Genomic DNA, 12,213 nt, shown 5'->3' with positions numbered 1-12,213 from the left:
TAGTCCGGCCTCTAAGCGCTAGGGTTTTCAAAACCACCCGTAAGTGATGTTCCCTTTTCTAATTTTTTTTGGGCCAATTAGGGTTTTCGAGAAATGCCCTAAGCCCATTTAAGCCCAAAAATTTTCTATTAGGCCCCTTAGCCTTACTTCCTTCCCGTGTATGATGAACATTACTTCAAAGAAGTAGACCAATAGCCTATTTAGTTTTCTTATTATTAGAACTGCCGTTAATTGAAAAAAAAAAAAAATATGTAGATTAAAAACTTAAAAAGAATAAGATGCTCTTTTCAAACTGTTTTTAATATATTTTTATATCAGTGCCTAAAAAAATTTTTTCTTAAACAGAAATTTCTTTTAGCTTTTGAAGCCCAAGAGATCTAAGAAATAACTAGCAAGAGCCCCTTATTAAAATTAGAATAGATTTTTAAAATTCAAAATCGTAATAAGAAAATTAATCAAATAAAGTCTTATAAAATTATAAATAATTTCATTAAAAAAAAATTTAACTTACAAAATTTTTACATTCCAATCAAAAAAATTGATAAAAAAATTAATTCAATTGAATTTTTTAAAAATTTTTCTAGATAAATCGACTTTCACATTAGAGCTTACATGATCTTCTCCTTGGGACTCAAACTGCAAGGAAGGATCAATTCGATTGACTTCTCTTTCTCTCTAGAAAGCTAAAGAGAGATTTTTCTCTTGCTTCACTTTTCCCGGGGGCGCGTCTTCCTTCTACTCAGAGGGTAGGTTCTTCCTCACCTCTGCAAATTGTATATAGTTGATTTTGTTCTGTTAGCAAATCTGATGGAGTATGAGAGGGATCTTTAGATCTGCTCTATCTGGATGTTTTGGGTTTTTTGTGTGATTTTTGCATGCATGTTTGTTGTGTTCCAACGGCGATTCTTCTGGTCGTTCTTGCATATGCCAGGCAAAAGGAGGTTCTTCCTTTAATGGTATGTTTTCTTTGCAATCATTGGAGCTCAACAGAGGACATCTTGAATCTCCGGGAGGGTGCATTTGAGTTTTTGGCCATGAGGACAGTAATTTCCAGGGTCCAGGAAAATCAACCACCAGAAAATCCCGAGTCACCTGAGAATGGAGTTCAATATTGTGACTAGGAAGCACTCTATTGCACCAACAACAGGAGAAAAAAGGAAAAAGGTTCAAAAGGCATCACTAAACCAGAGAAGGAATACATTATGCACACAAAATGGGGGGAAAAGCTGAAGAAAACAACAATAATGATGGAAGAAAACAAGGCATGAAAAGATGAACCATCTTAAGCACAGATGACTCGCATTCTCAACTAAAATCAGTGATATATAATTGCAACCGAAGATAAGAATCTGCTCATATTTGTTGCAGCTCATTATCTAAATATGGGTATATTGGTAAAGCAAACGTGTCATTTCATCAAACACAAAGACGACATCTGTTTCAATCCCTTCATTTGTTTGGTCAAGAAAGCGGAAATCATAGTTAGGCCACTATTTTTGAAGAATAGTATGTGCAGTAGCTCAGACATGAGAATTTACCACCCACAAAAATCAACTGAGTGTTAACAATCCCAGCTGATAGAGATGAATGGAAATCATTATTGGGAGCTGTTCTAACCTCTTGTGCAAGTTTAAACGCAAAGAAGCTATATAAGTCCCTTAAAGTTGTAAAAATGGCAAATGATAAAAAACAAGTTTCCCAAATTCTGAACCCAAAAGATTGCTAAACGAAAAAGTTGTAAGCTACTCACCATTATATTAATTATTTCACAAGTAGTAGCAGTAATATCCAAATAAAATGTAGAAACTAAAACCAAAAGAGAGGGCATACTTGTGGCAGATCATCTGGTCTTCATTGTATTTTCGAGCCAGAGCCACAAGAGAAGGCTCTCTGATCCATTCACTAAGCGCTACGTCCCTACAAAAGATGAAGGGTCGTTGTGCATAAGAGCTAACAGATAATGCATTTTTTCAGCTTAAAAATTATTCCTTTTTTTCAGAAAATGGCGGATTCACAAATCAAGCACGAACCGAAGATAATAATTGACTGAGACAAAAACCTTATTGGATTCTTAATAAGCCACGTTCAGCCATCTTCAAGCTGCTTTCCAGCGAAGATTAATCGCCGCTGCTCCGGTGGGATTCATATTCCACCATCGTCCATGGCGAATTGATTTGATCGAAAAGGCAAGGGAAAAAGACCAAAAATATCCAAGTTTCGATAGTGTAGCCCAGGCAGGAGCAGCTACATATGGCCATGGCCATTCTCATCAAGTATTTCAAGGCCCAGGATCTCCTTGAATAGGGCTTCGTCCAAAATTTACACTCCTTGAAACTAAATAACTGCTGTTTGTCAAATTGAGTGTTTATACATAAATTTCGATATAAGCATTTAAGGTTAAAAGGTTATTTATAAAAATTAATAGAAAATCTACAAAATTGATTTTATCCAAATTGAGCATATTATGCAAAAGGTAACCTCCACGCGTTCTCAAGACATGTTTCGTACTTGTCTAGACTCCGACAATTGTACTCTTGGTAGTCTCTGATTCTGTCTAGACCATACTGGCTTTCAACTTGATTCAACCTATCCATTCTGCTATATTCTCATTTCATCACACTACATGAAACTTGGATGTTCGCATGGAAGAATAAGTGACAGATTTATAAAAAAAAAATAGAAGATTATTCATAAATCATGATATGTTCATTAATCAACTATCTTAATTGTATTTTATTACAATGAGGGTCAAAGACAATACCCGTAATACTCCCTTTATAATGAATCCATTAAAAAAAGCTATCACCATGCATTTATGCTTGAAGGGAGGCTATCTTAGGCGCCACAATCTGAAGAAGACCCTTTGGATTGTCGACATGAACCCAGTGCCCAGAGTTTGGAAGAACATATACTGCAACCTTACCCGCAGAACCATTTTCTTTCTGATTGTCAAGACTTTCAAGTCGCAGAATTGTATCTGGCTCCCAACGGTCACTCTTCTCCGCAATCACGATATCTATTTCCATTCCTTTCGGTGGGTGCTCCAGTAAAGACCAATATGATGTCTCCCTATAGAATTGAACATCCATTCTTTATAAAGAGGGGGAAGCAAAAAGCACAAAACAATGCTTAAAGCATCATTATACCCATATTTATTCTGCAAAGATCAACTAAAGGAGCTGATTCACTAGGAATTCAATTGGAGAATCTGTTGCTTATTACCAATGGAAAGTTTATCCATAGCTATGCAACAAATTTCACATAAACACATTTTATTCCGTTGCTAATTTGTTGGTATATGAATTACCAATAAAGGTTTTTGGTAAAATATTGTAGCGGAAGTTAGATTGACCTGTAAGACTTGAACATCTGGATGGCACCTTCAAGATTAAAAGCCCATGTCTCCTGATCTCCAGATTTCTTAAGATTAATACCAATCCATTCTGATAATGACTTGGAGAACCCAAGTTCAATCATGTGGTTCACAAGCCACCTGAAACCATGAGTGTCCAAAACAAAATTAATTTTCAAAGTGAAAAGGAGAGCAAGTTGAAAATGTTTTCCACTTTTTCATTGAAAGTGTGTTGATAAACATCCTCCAGTCCACAATCAAACCAGGTGAAACAGTGAAAAGTGAATTTAAATTAATTTTCCACATTCTAAGCAAATTGAAACATAACCTCAACCATTTCTGAAATGTTAATCCCTGAATTCTATACTTATAATATGGTTTGAATCATCTTAGAAGAAGAATGGAAGCATTAATTATTGGCTCCATAGAAAAATGGGAAGTTGAACAAACTATAGTGACGTTTTCTTTCAGAATCTTAAGGCAATAAGTGAACAATGAACACTCTCTCTCTTCCATATTCATTTTAATGCATGCAAATTACATTCCACTATGTTTCTAACAACTAATATATGAGAAAATTATTTCAGAAGTCAATAACAAATGCAATTTCTAGAACAACTATAATGATACCTGCTTCTTCACCTCTTTAACTGGGTGAGGAGAAGCAGGTAATTGACTATAAGGAAAGAAGACTTACTTTCGTGAAGGAATTAGTGAAGGTAAACTCTGCAATGTCTTCAAGACTTTCTCGACTTCTCCATCACTTTTTTCAAGGCCTACTTCCCCAGGGACAGAATCCAAAACCCACAGCTGTTCTGCATCAAGAAATAAGCTATGAAAGCAAAGTAATTTCCTTTTCCACATACAAAGGATCCATTATCAATTCCAAAGAGCACAGGATGCTTATTACAGACTAAGCATGATCCTCTTGATATTACAAATGAAAAAGAATAGCTAGATCCACAAGCCACCTATTAATAACCTTACTATTTCAGCTTCACTTGACATGTCAAAATAGGTCTCTCTACAAAATTGTAGCAGGAAGCTTTCAAGTCGAAATTATATTTTATGCCAAATACCTAAATAAAAGCCATGGCATTTCAGGATTGTGGGTCCAAAAGGTTAAAGAAAAAAGCGACATTTATATGCACTAAACCCATTACAAAACTGTGGGAAATAAAACCACTTCTCAGAGCAAAGTATTTGCTATCACGCATGATCACTCAACATAAGTGCTACAATATGGAAGGGGGAAAAAACTATCTTACCATGGATTTGAATGCATAAAATGTTAGGAATTAAAGATTATTTTACTATTTTAAGCACTTGTACTTAAGTTCATCATGTCCCCATGGTTAACTAGTCAATTCTCCCTTTTCTCCAAGGACCATGCTTGCAAAGAGGCCGTCTACATAGGAAAGTGAACCTAATGTTTTAGTTTGCAGCCTCTGATACACATGATTTAAACCATAATGGCTACTCCATCTATCATCAGCATATTTCTTTCATTTCCTCGGTGGCAGAGCAGAAATAAATCAAATACGCATGGTAACTGAGGTATCATCCAAGCAAAACAGAAAAGCGAATCAACACATTAGAACAAACACTCAACATCCACATAGGATGGAATTCTTCATTTCTCTTCAGGATTTGTTATGAAACTAAAGATGGAGATACCTGCTTGGGCAAAGCAACAGATTCTCCATAATCACCACGATAACAACTCTGCGCAAACTGGAGAGCAACCTTGCCTCCCATGGAGTGACCAATAACGACATCAGGCCAAGCCCAACAATGAGATTTGACCAAATTAGCCAAATCTTTAGCTGCATTGAATAAGTTATGAGGCGGGTGCAGACCTTCAATATCGGCAGATTTCCCATGGTTCCTCATATCAACAAGCACCATTCTCCACTCTATATGCATTTACAAAGGCATGAGCAATCAAGCAAAAGATTCGCTTAAGAGATGAAAAGTTGCGGGGGTACCAGAAGAAGAAGAAGACGAATTGGAAAGATAGGAAGCGAGATTTCGAGAGAAGGAACGCCAGTTGCGGCCAGATCCTAAAAGACCATGGAGAATAAAAGCCGTTGAAGTGTATGGCTTGTCCGGGGAAGATCGTAGCTCTTCGAAGGCTAGGGTTTCAAGCGTCCGTGTGCTTGAGTAACTGAAGCCTGAAATCCGCCGGAGGAAGGAACGAGTCAGGAGGTTTAAACCCGTTTTGCTCCTGACAGTTGCCATGACGACGAGTCGAGAACCGGCGACGCACTTCTCTGCACTTCGGCTTCGAGGCCACTGCTTGTGCTATTTTCACTGATGCACTATGTCAGAACTGTGCGAGAACAAAACGATGTCAGAACAGGACGTCGTCGTATTCTAACATTTTTATAATAAACTTGCAGGAATATCACGTTTGACGCAAACTAGAAAAATTATTGGTGTAAATATAATAGAATTATTATTGCATAAGCCACCCTTTAATTTAATTTTTTTAAGTAAATGAAAACCTAACATAAAACATTTTTTTAACTTCAAATATTAAAAATTTTCATATTTTTATTCATGGATTTTTTAAATTAAAATAGTAAATAAACATAATTTTTAACACACAAAATTTGAATTATTATTTTCTTTAAAATATTAAACATAATTAAAGTAAAATTAATTCTTAATAATATTTTAAAGATAAATTTTTTACATCATAATAATAGAAAGTAATTTTGGTATCAATTAGATTTTAAAAATCAAAATAAATAAATTATAATCATAAAATTATGTCAAACATAAATAATATTGAATTAAATTAATTATATGAAATTGTATCTTATTATATAAGAGAATTCAATTTTAAACTTGAGATGAACTTTATTCTTTTTATTCATTTGAACCATATAGGATGTTATTCTCCACTATTTAAAAATATAACAATTTATCTTTTAAATTGAATTTTATTAGCAAAATCATATGACAATGATCTTGAAGCTGAGATGATATTATTACAATTCATGTTCAGTATAATTCTAGGATTAAAAATATATTTATCTTTACTTTTAAAAATACAAACAGTAATATTTTTTTTTAAAGATAAATTCTTGCTGTATTAAGGAAAGCTTATATGTGGCAAATTATAGCAGAAGAAATATATATTAACAACATAAATAGAAAAAGAGAGAAAAGAAAAAGCACATACATTTATGAGAAATATTTAAACACATATTAATTCAAAAATAGTCTTGTTAATTTTATAAAATCCAGTTTAAATTTCATAAAAATTTAATAAAAATTTATTTTAGTAATATTTAATTTCACCCCATTTCACTAAAAAATTAAAGGCTAATTTTTTAAAAATATAAAATACATAGTTTCATTAAATTCACTAAACGAGTTTCTTCCCTTTCTCCTTTGTTTTTAGCAAAGTATTGCAAAAGCTGAAATCCGAAACTCAAAATAATTGACGAACTTTCAATTTTTCAAAAGAGAACCCTTGAAGCATTTTGAATTGGAAAAAAAAAAAAAAATTTGTCAAACCACATCAACTATGCACCAAATAATTTATTTTTTTTTCTAATTTCATCCCATAAGAGAAACCAAATAATATCAAAAGAAACAAAACCCAGCAAATCCACCTTCCGGCAATAACTTCACATGGTGATCGCACAAACTGCCTATTCTTCGCAGGAAGAATGCACAAAAGGATTCTCCACGTTGGTTTGCTTGCTTATAGACACCCAGTTGACACCTCTTAACCAGTGCACGAATTACAACTCGGAGACAGAGGAGATTGTTTCTAAATTTTGTGCTGAATAAAAGTTGGACAAATACTTAGAAGATTACATTATCAAAATGAGTGTTTCTTAATCCTCCCTAGTCAAATGGTTCGATTCTGGGGTCATGTTCACTTGCCATCAACATCCCAGTGCACAGGCATGTAGGGCACATTACCTAAGTTAACAACGAGGAGTATCAGACATTGTGAGGCAAAGTATGGTTAGATTTCTTCTATTTATTGCATATGTGGAACAATACAGAACATGTCAACGGTAGAAAGTAGATATCACACATGGTATGCTGCAAAATTATGTGCGCTAATGCCTAATGTGAAAACACGGGGAATCAGCAATATATACTCGCTGTGTTCAGATTAGTCTAAGAAAATGCAATCAACATAACATTAGCTGCAATAGAAAGGCAACTCTACTCATAAAATTGTCATACAACATTTATTTCTAGTTATGTTTTTCCTTGCCGAGCTATAATAGAGAAACTACAACTATTTTATAAGCCATGTAACCAAGGAATTGCTGAGCCATAGCCATAACTTGCCCTCGAAGCAAACTTCTATAACTAAGGAAGTGATCCAACAAATGCAACTTGCAGACTATTTAAAACCATATTGCTAGAAATTAGAACAAGTTTGAATATGGAGAATGTTAAATTTGGGTCAGACCTAACTCACCCCAAAAGTTAGCTCAAGGGAGGAAGAAGTGCCTATAGCCCATATAAGGGGCACATTACCCCTTTCCACAATCGATGTGGGATTCAACACACCTCCTCACGCCCAGAATTTCTACTGGTGCGTCGCACATTTATGGGGCGCCCAACATCAGATGGGGAGGCTCTGATACTATGTTAAATTTGGGTCAGGCCTAACTCACCCCAAAAGCCAGCTCAAGAGGGAGGAGTGCCTATAGCCCATATAAGGGGCACAATACCCCTTTCCACAACCGATGTGGGATTCAACAGAGAAAATGCAGCATTAGAATTGGAAATTCAGCTTCATATTCAGGAATAGTTAGCTGTTTTTTTTTTTTATATTTTCTTTTACCTTTCCAGCACCAGAACAGTTTGGACACCTTTGAGTTGTTGGTACTTCCAAGGGTCGATCAGAAGCACTGGATAGTGAGATGGAATCAATGCTCAAGCACACACCACTTGATGAACATCGGGCACAGGCCAAGTATCCTACATAAAATCATATCAAAGTATTGTTATAAATTCATACAAGAGAACGAAAAGAAAACAAGCATTTCTTGATATAAAACCCATTGTGGTTGGGGAAAAAGGACAGTATATAAGCACGCCAAAATATCATATCACGATACTGATTCCATTGTGTGATCTGGCAGCATAAGTTTCCACAAATATCTTAATTCCTTGATGATTCTATAATAGCTAAAGTGTATCAAGGATTAAAACAAAAAATAACTAGAAATTTTTTCAGCATTAAAAGAAGTGACAAAACAGAAAGCTAATTGAATTGCATTAATAAAAATCACTTTGACAAACCAACCACATTGTAATTGTAAAATCTTTCAGCAAATACTCAAGCCTTAAATGGATAAAATTCTGATCTGCTAGGATAAAAATTGCAATTTTCACAGTTACTTCCCAATGCATAAACTAACAACAAACAGAGGAGAAAAAAGATAAAAACAGCATCGACTGTAACACAAGTTATTCAAATTCTTTTGATGGACAGAAGCACATCCATACAACTATTGGAAAATACCAGTTCCATGGCAATATTTGCATCTTTTCTTCTCTTGTTGCTCAACATTGTTGGCTTCAATCAGCATCAATGCTGAAATGACACCCACTGCCCCACCTGAAAAGGACGCCACAATAGGATCCACCTGACTGAACTTAGAAGTCAAAGAGTTACGAGTCTAATTCAAGGCTTTAATCAAAGCAAATATGCAGCAGAATAATGCCAACGTTGCAAGTTTTTTTAAGTTGGGGGAAATGCTACCTCAGTTGCATTGGCAAATGCATGCTACGTATGAAATCCTCATATGAGGTGCCCCCAAGACCTAATTTTAGTTCCAGCTGCCAGTGAAAAAAAAAATAAAAAAAATGTCTTACAATTCTAGTGGGACAAAAAGTTCAGCTCTAGCAATCAAGGTTGAAAGTCCAACGAATGAATAATTAAAATATGGAATGCACTTTAAATATTAGAAAAATTATTTATCCAACTTATGGGGGATTAAGAGTTAGTAAGGAAGAAAAGGAGGAAAAGCATTCTTTGTTCCAGATGGATTAGCCCCTTGTATGGTTAAACAATGACAGCTCTCATTCTCTCCACTCCCCCCCCCCCCCCACCCCCCCACCTATACATTGTCATCTAACCACCAAATTTGTGTTACTTGGCACACCAGTCAAAGACACCTCAAGTCATATCACAATCTATTAATGTCAGTTTCTCTTGTGTATAGTTTTCCGTCTCTTGCCAATTGATCAAATCTCCATCCCTATTTAGTATATCAAAAGACTGCTATCTTACATGAACTCCTCAAAGTACATGTAACCTATCATATAGAGAAATTAAAATGAATAAGCCCACAAAGGTGAGAAATTTGAGTGCAAACAGTAGCTGTAGCTGCAGTCTTAACCTATCACAGAGAGAAAGCAACACTATCCAACTAAAAAGATTATTCTTTCTATGATCTAGCAGTATAAAGAAAATTAATCCCCATTGGAACTGACTGGAAAATATAGAAGCTTTCTTTCTTCATATTAAAACAGACAGCAAGAGTGACACTCTTAAGTGCCATAAATGGCTAATGAATAGGTAACCAAAATAGGAGATTCTATCAAATACATAAGAAAACTTCTAAATCATATTGTGAGCCTTAAACCCTACCAACAGAGTTGATTAATAGCAACTGTAAGGTTGTAAATCATAAAAATATGATTATTTACAGCACATACATTTATCTCATTTCCATATCAATCTTGAATTTCTAACCACATGTATCCCAATCACACTTCAACTCTTCAAACCAGATTCAACCATACCAGCGATCTTAAAAATAAAAACTAGAGTTTCAATATTTTCCAAAGGGGAAAGAAAACTGGTGTGAAGGGGAAAATCCCTTAGATGAGACATGATGTAGACTCGAGTAAAATAACTCCACATAAAAGGTGTACATGGTGCAATACAGTTATCGAGAAACTAAACATATCTCCAGGCGAACAACTAGATGGCTGCAAATATCCTTTATATCCTCAAAGAGAATGATAAAATGAACTAGAAATAACTTACTGTAGGAGCAATTAGACCCCCAAATGCGATAATTCCCGATATAAAAGATAAACTTGTAAGGTAAAGCTGCTTCAATGTCTTCGGTGTCTACTTCAAAAGCAAATTATGCAACGTGATTAGTCAAAACAATAATACCATTTTATAATTATCATCCTAAAAAGAGCAATTAAGGAAAACAATGGAGATGAAAGCACAGCATTTCCTTTACAAGTAAAAACATTTTGCTTTATCGCACTTGCAAGGTACATTAATCAGTGGCTGTGTGTGCCTGAACAGGATTAGATGGTGTAAATATTAATATCACCAGTGAATACACAGAAGTATAAATTTCACAACTAACCACACGAGGAAGAAAAGGAATTGATGATGGCATTTCAGGCATTTCATCTGCCTCTTCTTCTTCTTCTTCGACGTTTTCATCAATAACTTTCACACTCTTTATGCGTTGCTGTACGCGCAGTCTCCTCACCTGACGCCATTAAAAGCGCAGAAATTCACACAACAAATCACACAAATATAAGTTCCATATGAAATGAGTGAATTTGAAAGAAAAAGAAACCTCTTCCATGAGAAGAAAGATCTTATTACGCCTACTCCTTATGTTATCTTGAATTTCCTGCAGCTGCATCTGAACAAAATCCTGAACAGTCTCGGGCCCTTCTATAATGCAAAAGTTGCTGAAAAATAGAAAAAACAAAATCATAAATACTGGCATGAGAAATGAAATGAATTCGATTTGCAGTTACGCACAATTAAAGAGAAATTAAAAAGTATAGGAACCTGGATAATCGATCGCCGGAGGGAGCAGAATCGGAGGAGTTGATCGGAGAAGAGCAGAGGATGCGAAACAGAGAGGAGGAGCGGTTGGATAGTAAGGAGAGGCGATTAGAAAATACATGAGGTTTAGATTTAGAAGAGGAAATTGGGAATGGAGAGAGAAGACGATGGTGAGAGCAAAGAGAGAAAGCGTCAGTCATTGTAGATTGTTGTGTGAGCTCATGCAGAGAGAGAGAGAGAGAGAGAGGTTCAGTTGGTTCTGTGAAAAAGATAAGGAAAAAGTTGAGAGGAATCTGGAGAAAGAGGAGACGGTATCTTCCAAGAAACAAGCATATGGGTATCGGCTACTGGCTAGTGAGTTTGCCAACTGTTGATAGTTGCCATGTCGTTTACATAGAGCTTATTTGAAATGTTTCTTTTTCTATAATGTTTTGAGGGAAATGGAGTGAAGAGAAAAGAAAAATTTTTGATTTTTTTAAATTTTTTATTTGAACAACAGATGGGAGAAAAGAAGAGAAATGGAAAGATGAAATTTAATTACATTAAAATACTTAAATGTTTTCATTGTTTTACCTTCTCTATTTTTTAATTTGTGAGTGCATAATAATCATATTTTGTATTAGAGAAATTGTTTTTTTCTCTATTCTAATAATATATCTAAACAAGAGAAAGTAAACCATATTTCTATTATTTTCCTTTCTCTTTATTTCTCTTTTTTAATTTATTTTCATTTCTTCTTCATAACTAAGCATCTAAGCAAAAGGTGAGAGTTTATTTGAACCTTAAAGAAAATATTTTTAAAATAATGAGATTTTTTTTAATTATAAAAGTGTTGAATTTATGCTTTTAATTAGAGTTTTAAATATTTTTCATAACTCTAAAGCTTCTGCTTTTTACCCAGTAAATTCATTGGTGCATTTAAATAAATTCAAAATATTTTTTAAATAATATAAGTATTAAAAAATTAATTTAATAAAATAAATATTTATTGAGAACACTTTTCTCTATTCATAAACATAATTTAATTTTAATTTAATAGACT

At 34.5% G+C, this 12,213-nt stretch overlaps 2 protein-coding genes across 2 annotated transcripts; both read right to left on the bottom strand.

Moving 5' to 3' along the window:
• Positions 1–2,667: 2,667 nt before the first annotated feature.
• Positions 2,668–5,754, bottom strand: LOC110622850 (protein ABHD11). The gene is made up of 5 exons (XM_021767532.2): positions 5,341–5,754; positions 5,030–5,268; positions 4,050–4,162; positions 3,353–3,493; positions 2,668–3,069 (listed from the first exon to the last, which is right to left on the bottom strand). Exons 1-5 carry the CDS (start codon positions 5,591–5,593, stop codon positions 2,814–2,816), a joined length of 1,002 nt encoding a protein of 333 aa, XP_021623224.1. The 5' UTR covers positions 5,594–5,754; the 3' UTR covers positions 2,668–2,813.
• Positions 5,755–6,891: 1,137 nt separating this feature from the next.
• Positions 6,892–11,573, bottom strand: LOC110623736 (protein ORANGE-LIKE, chloroplastic). Its single transcript, XM_021768757.2, has 8 exons — positions 11,175–11,573; positions 10,954–11,071; positions 10,735–10,863; positions 10,395–10,481; positions 9,102–9,178; positions 8,862–8,989; positions 8,178–8,314; positions 6,892–7,294 (listed from the first exon to the last, which is right to left on the bottom strand). Exons 1-8 carry the CDS (start codon positions 11,369–11,371, stop codon positions 7,217–7,219), a joined length of 951 nt encoding a protein of 316 aa, XP_021624449.1. The 5' UTR covers positions 11,372–11,573; the 3' UTR covers positions 6,892–7,216.
• Positions 11,574–12,213: the final 640 nt, after the last annotated feature.

This window comes from Manihot esculenta, chromosome 9 (assembly GCF_001659605.2).
Source record: "Manihot esculenta cultivar AM560-2 chromosome 9, M.esculenta_v8, whole genome shotgun sequence".
In the NCBI taxonomy this organism is placed as follows: domain Eukaryota; kingdom Viridiplantae; phylum Streptophyta; class Magnoliopsida; order Malpighiales; family Euphorbiaceae; genus Manihot; species Manihot esculenta.
This window is presented reverse-complemented; position numbering and strand designations above follow the sequence as displayed.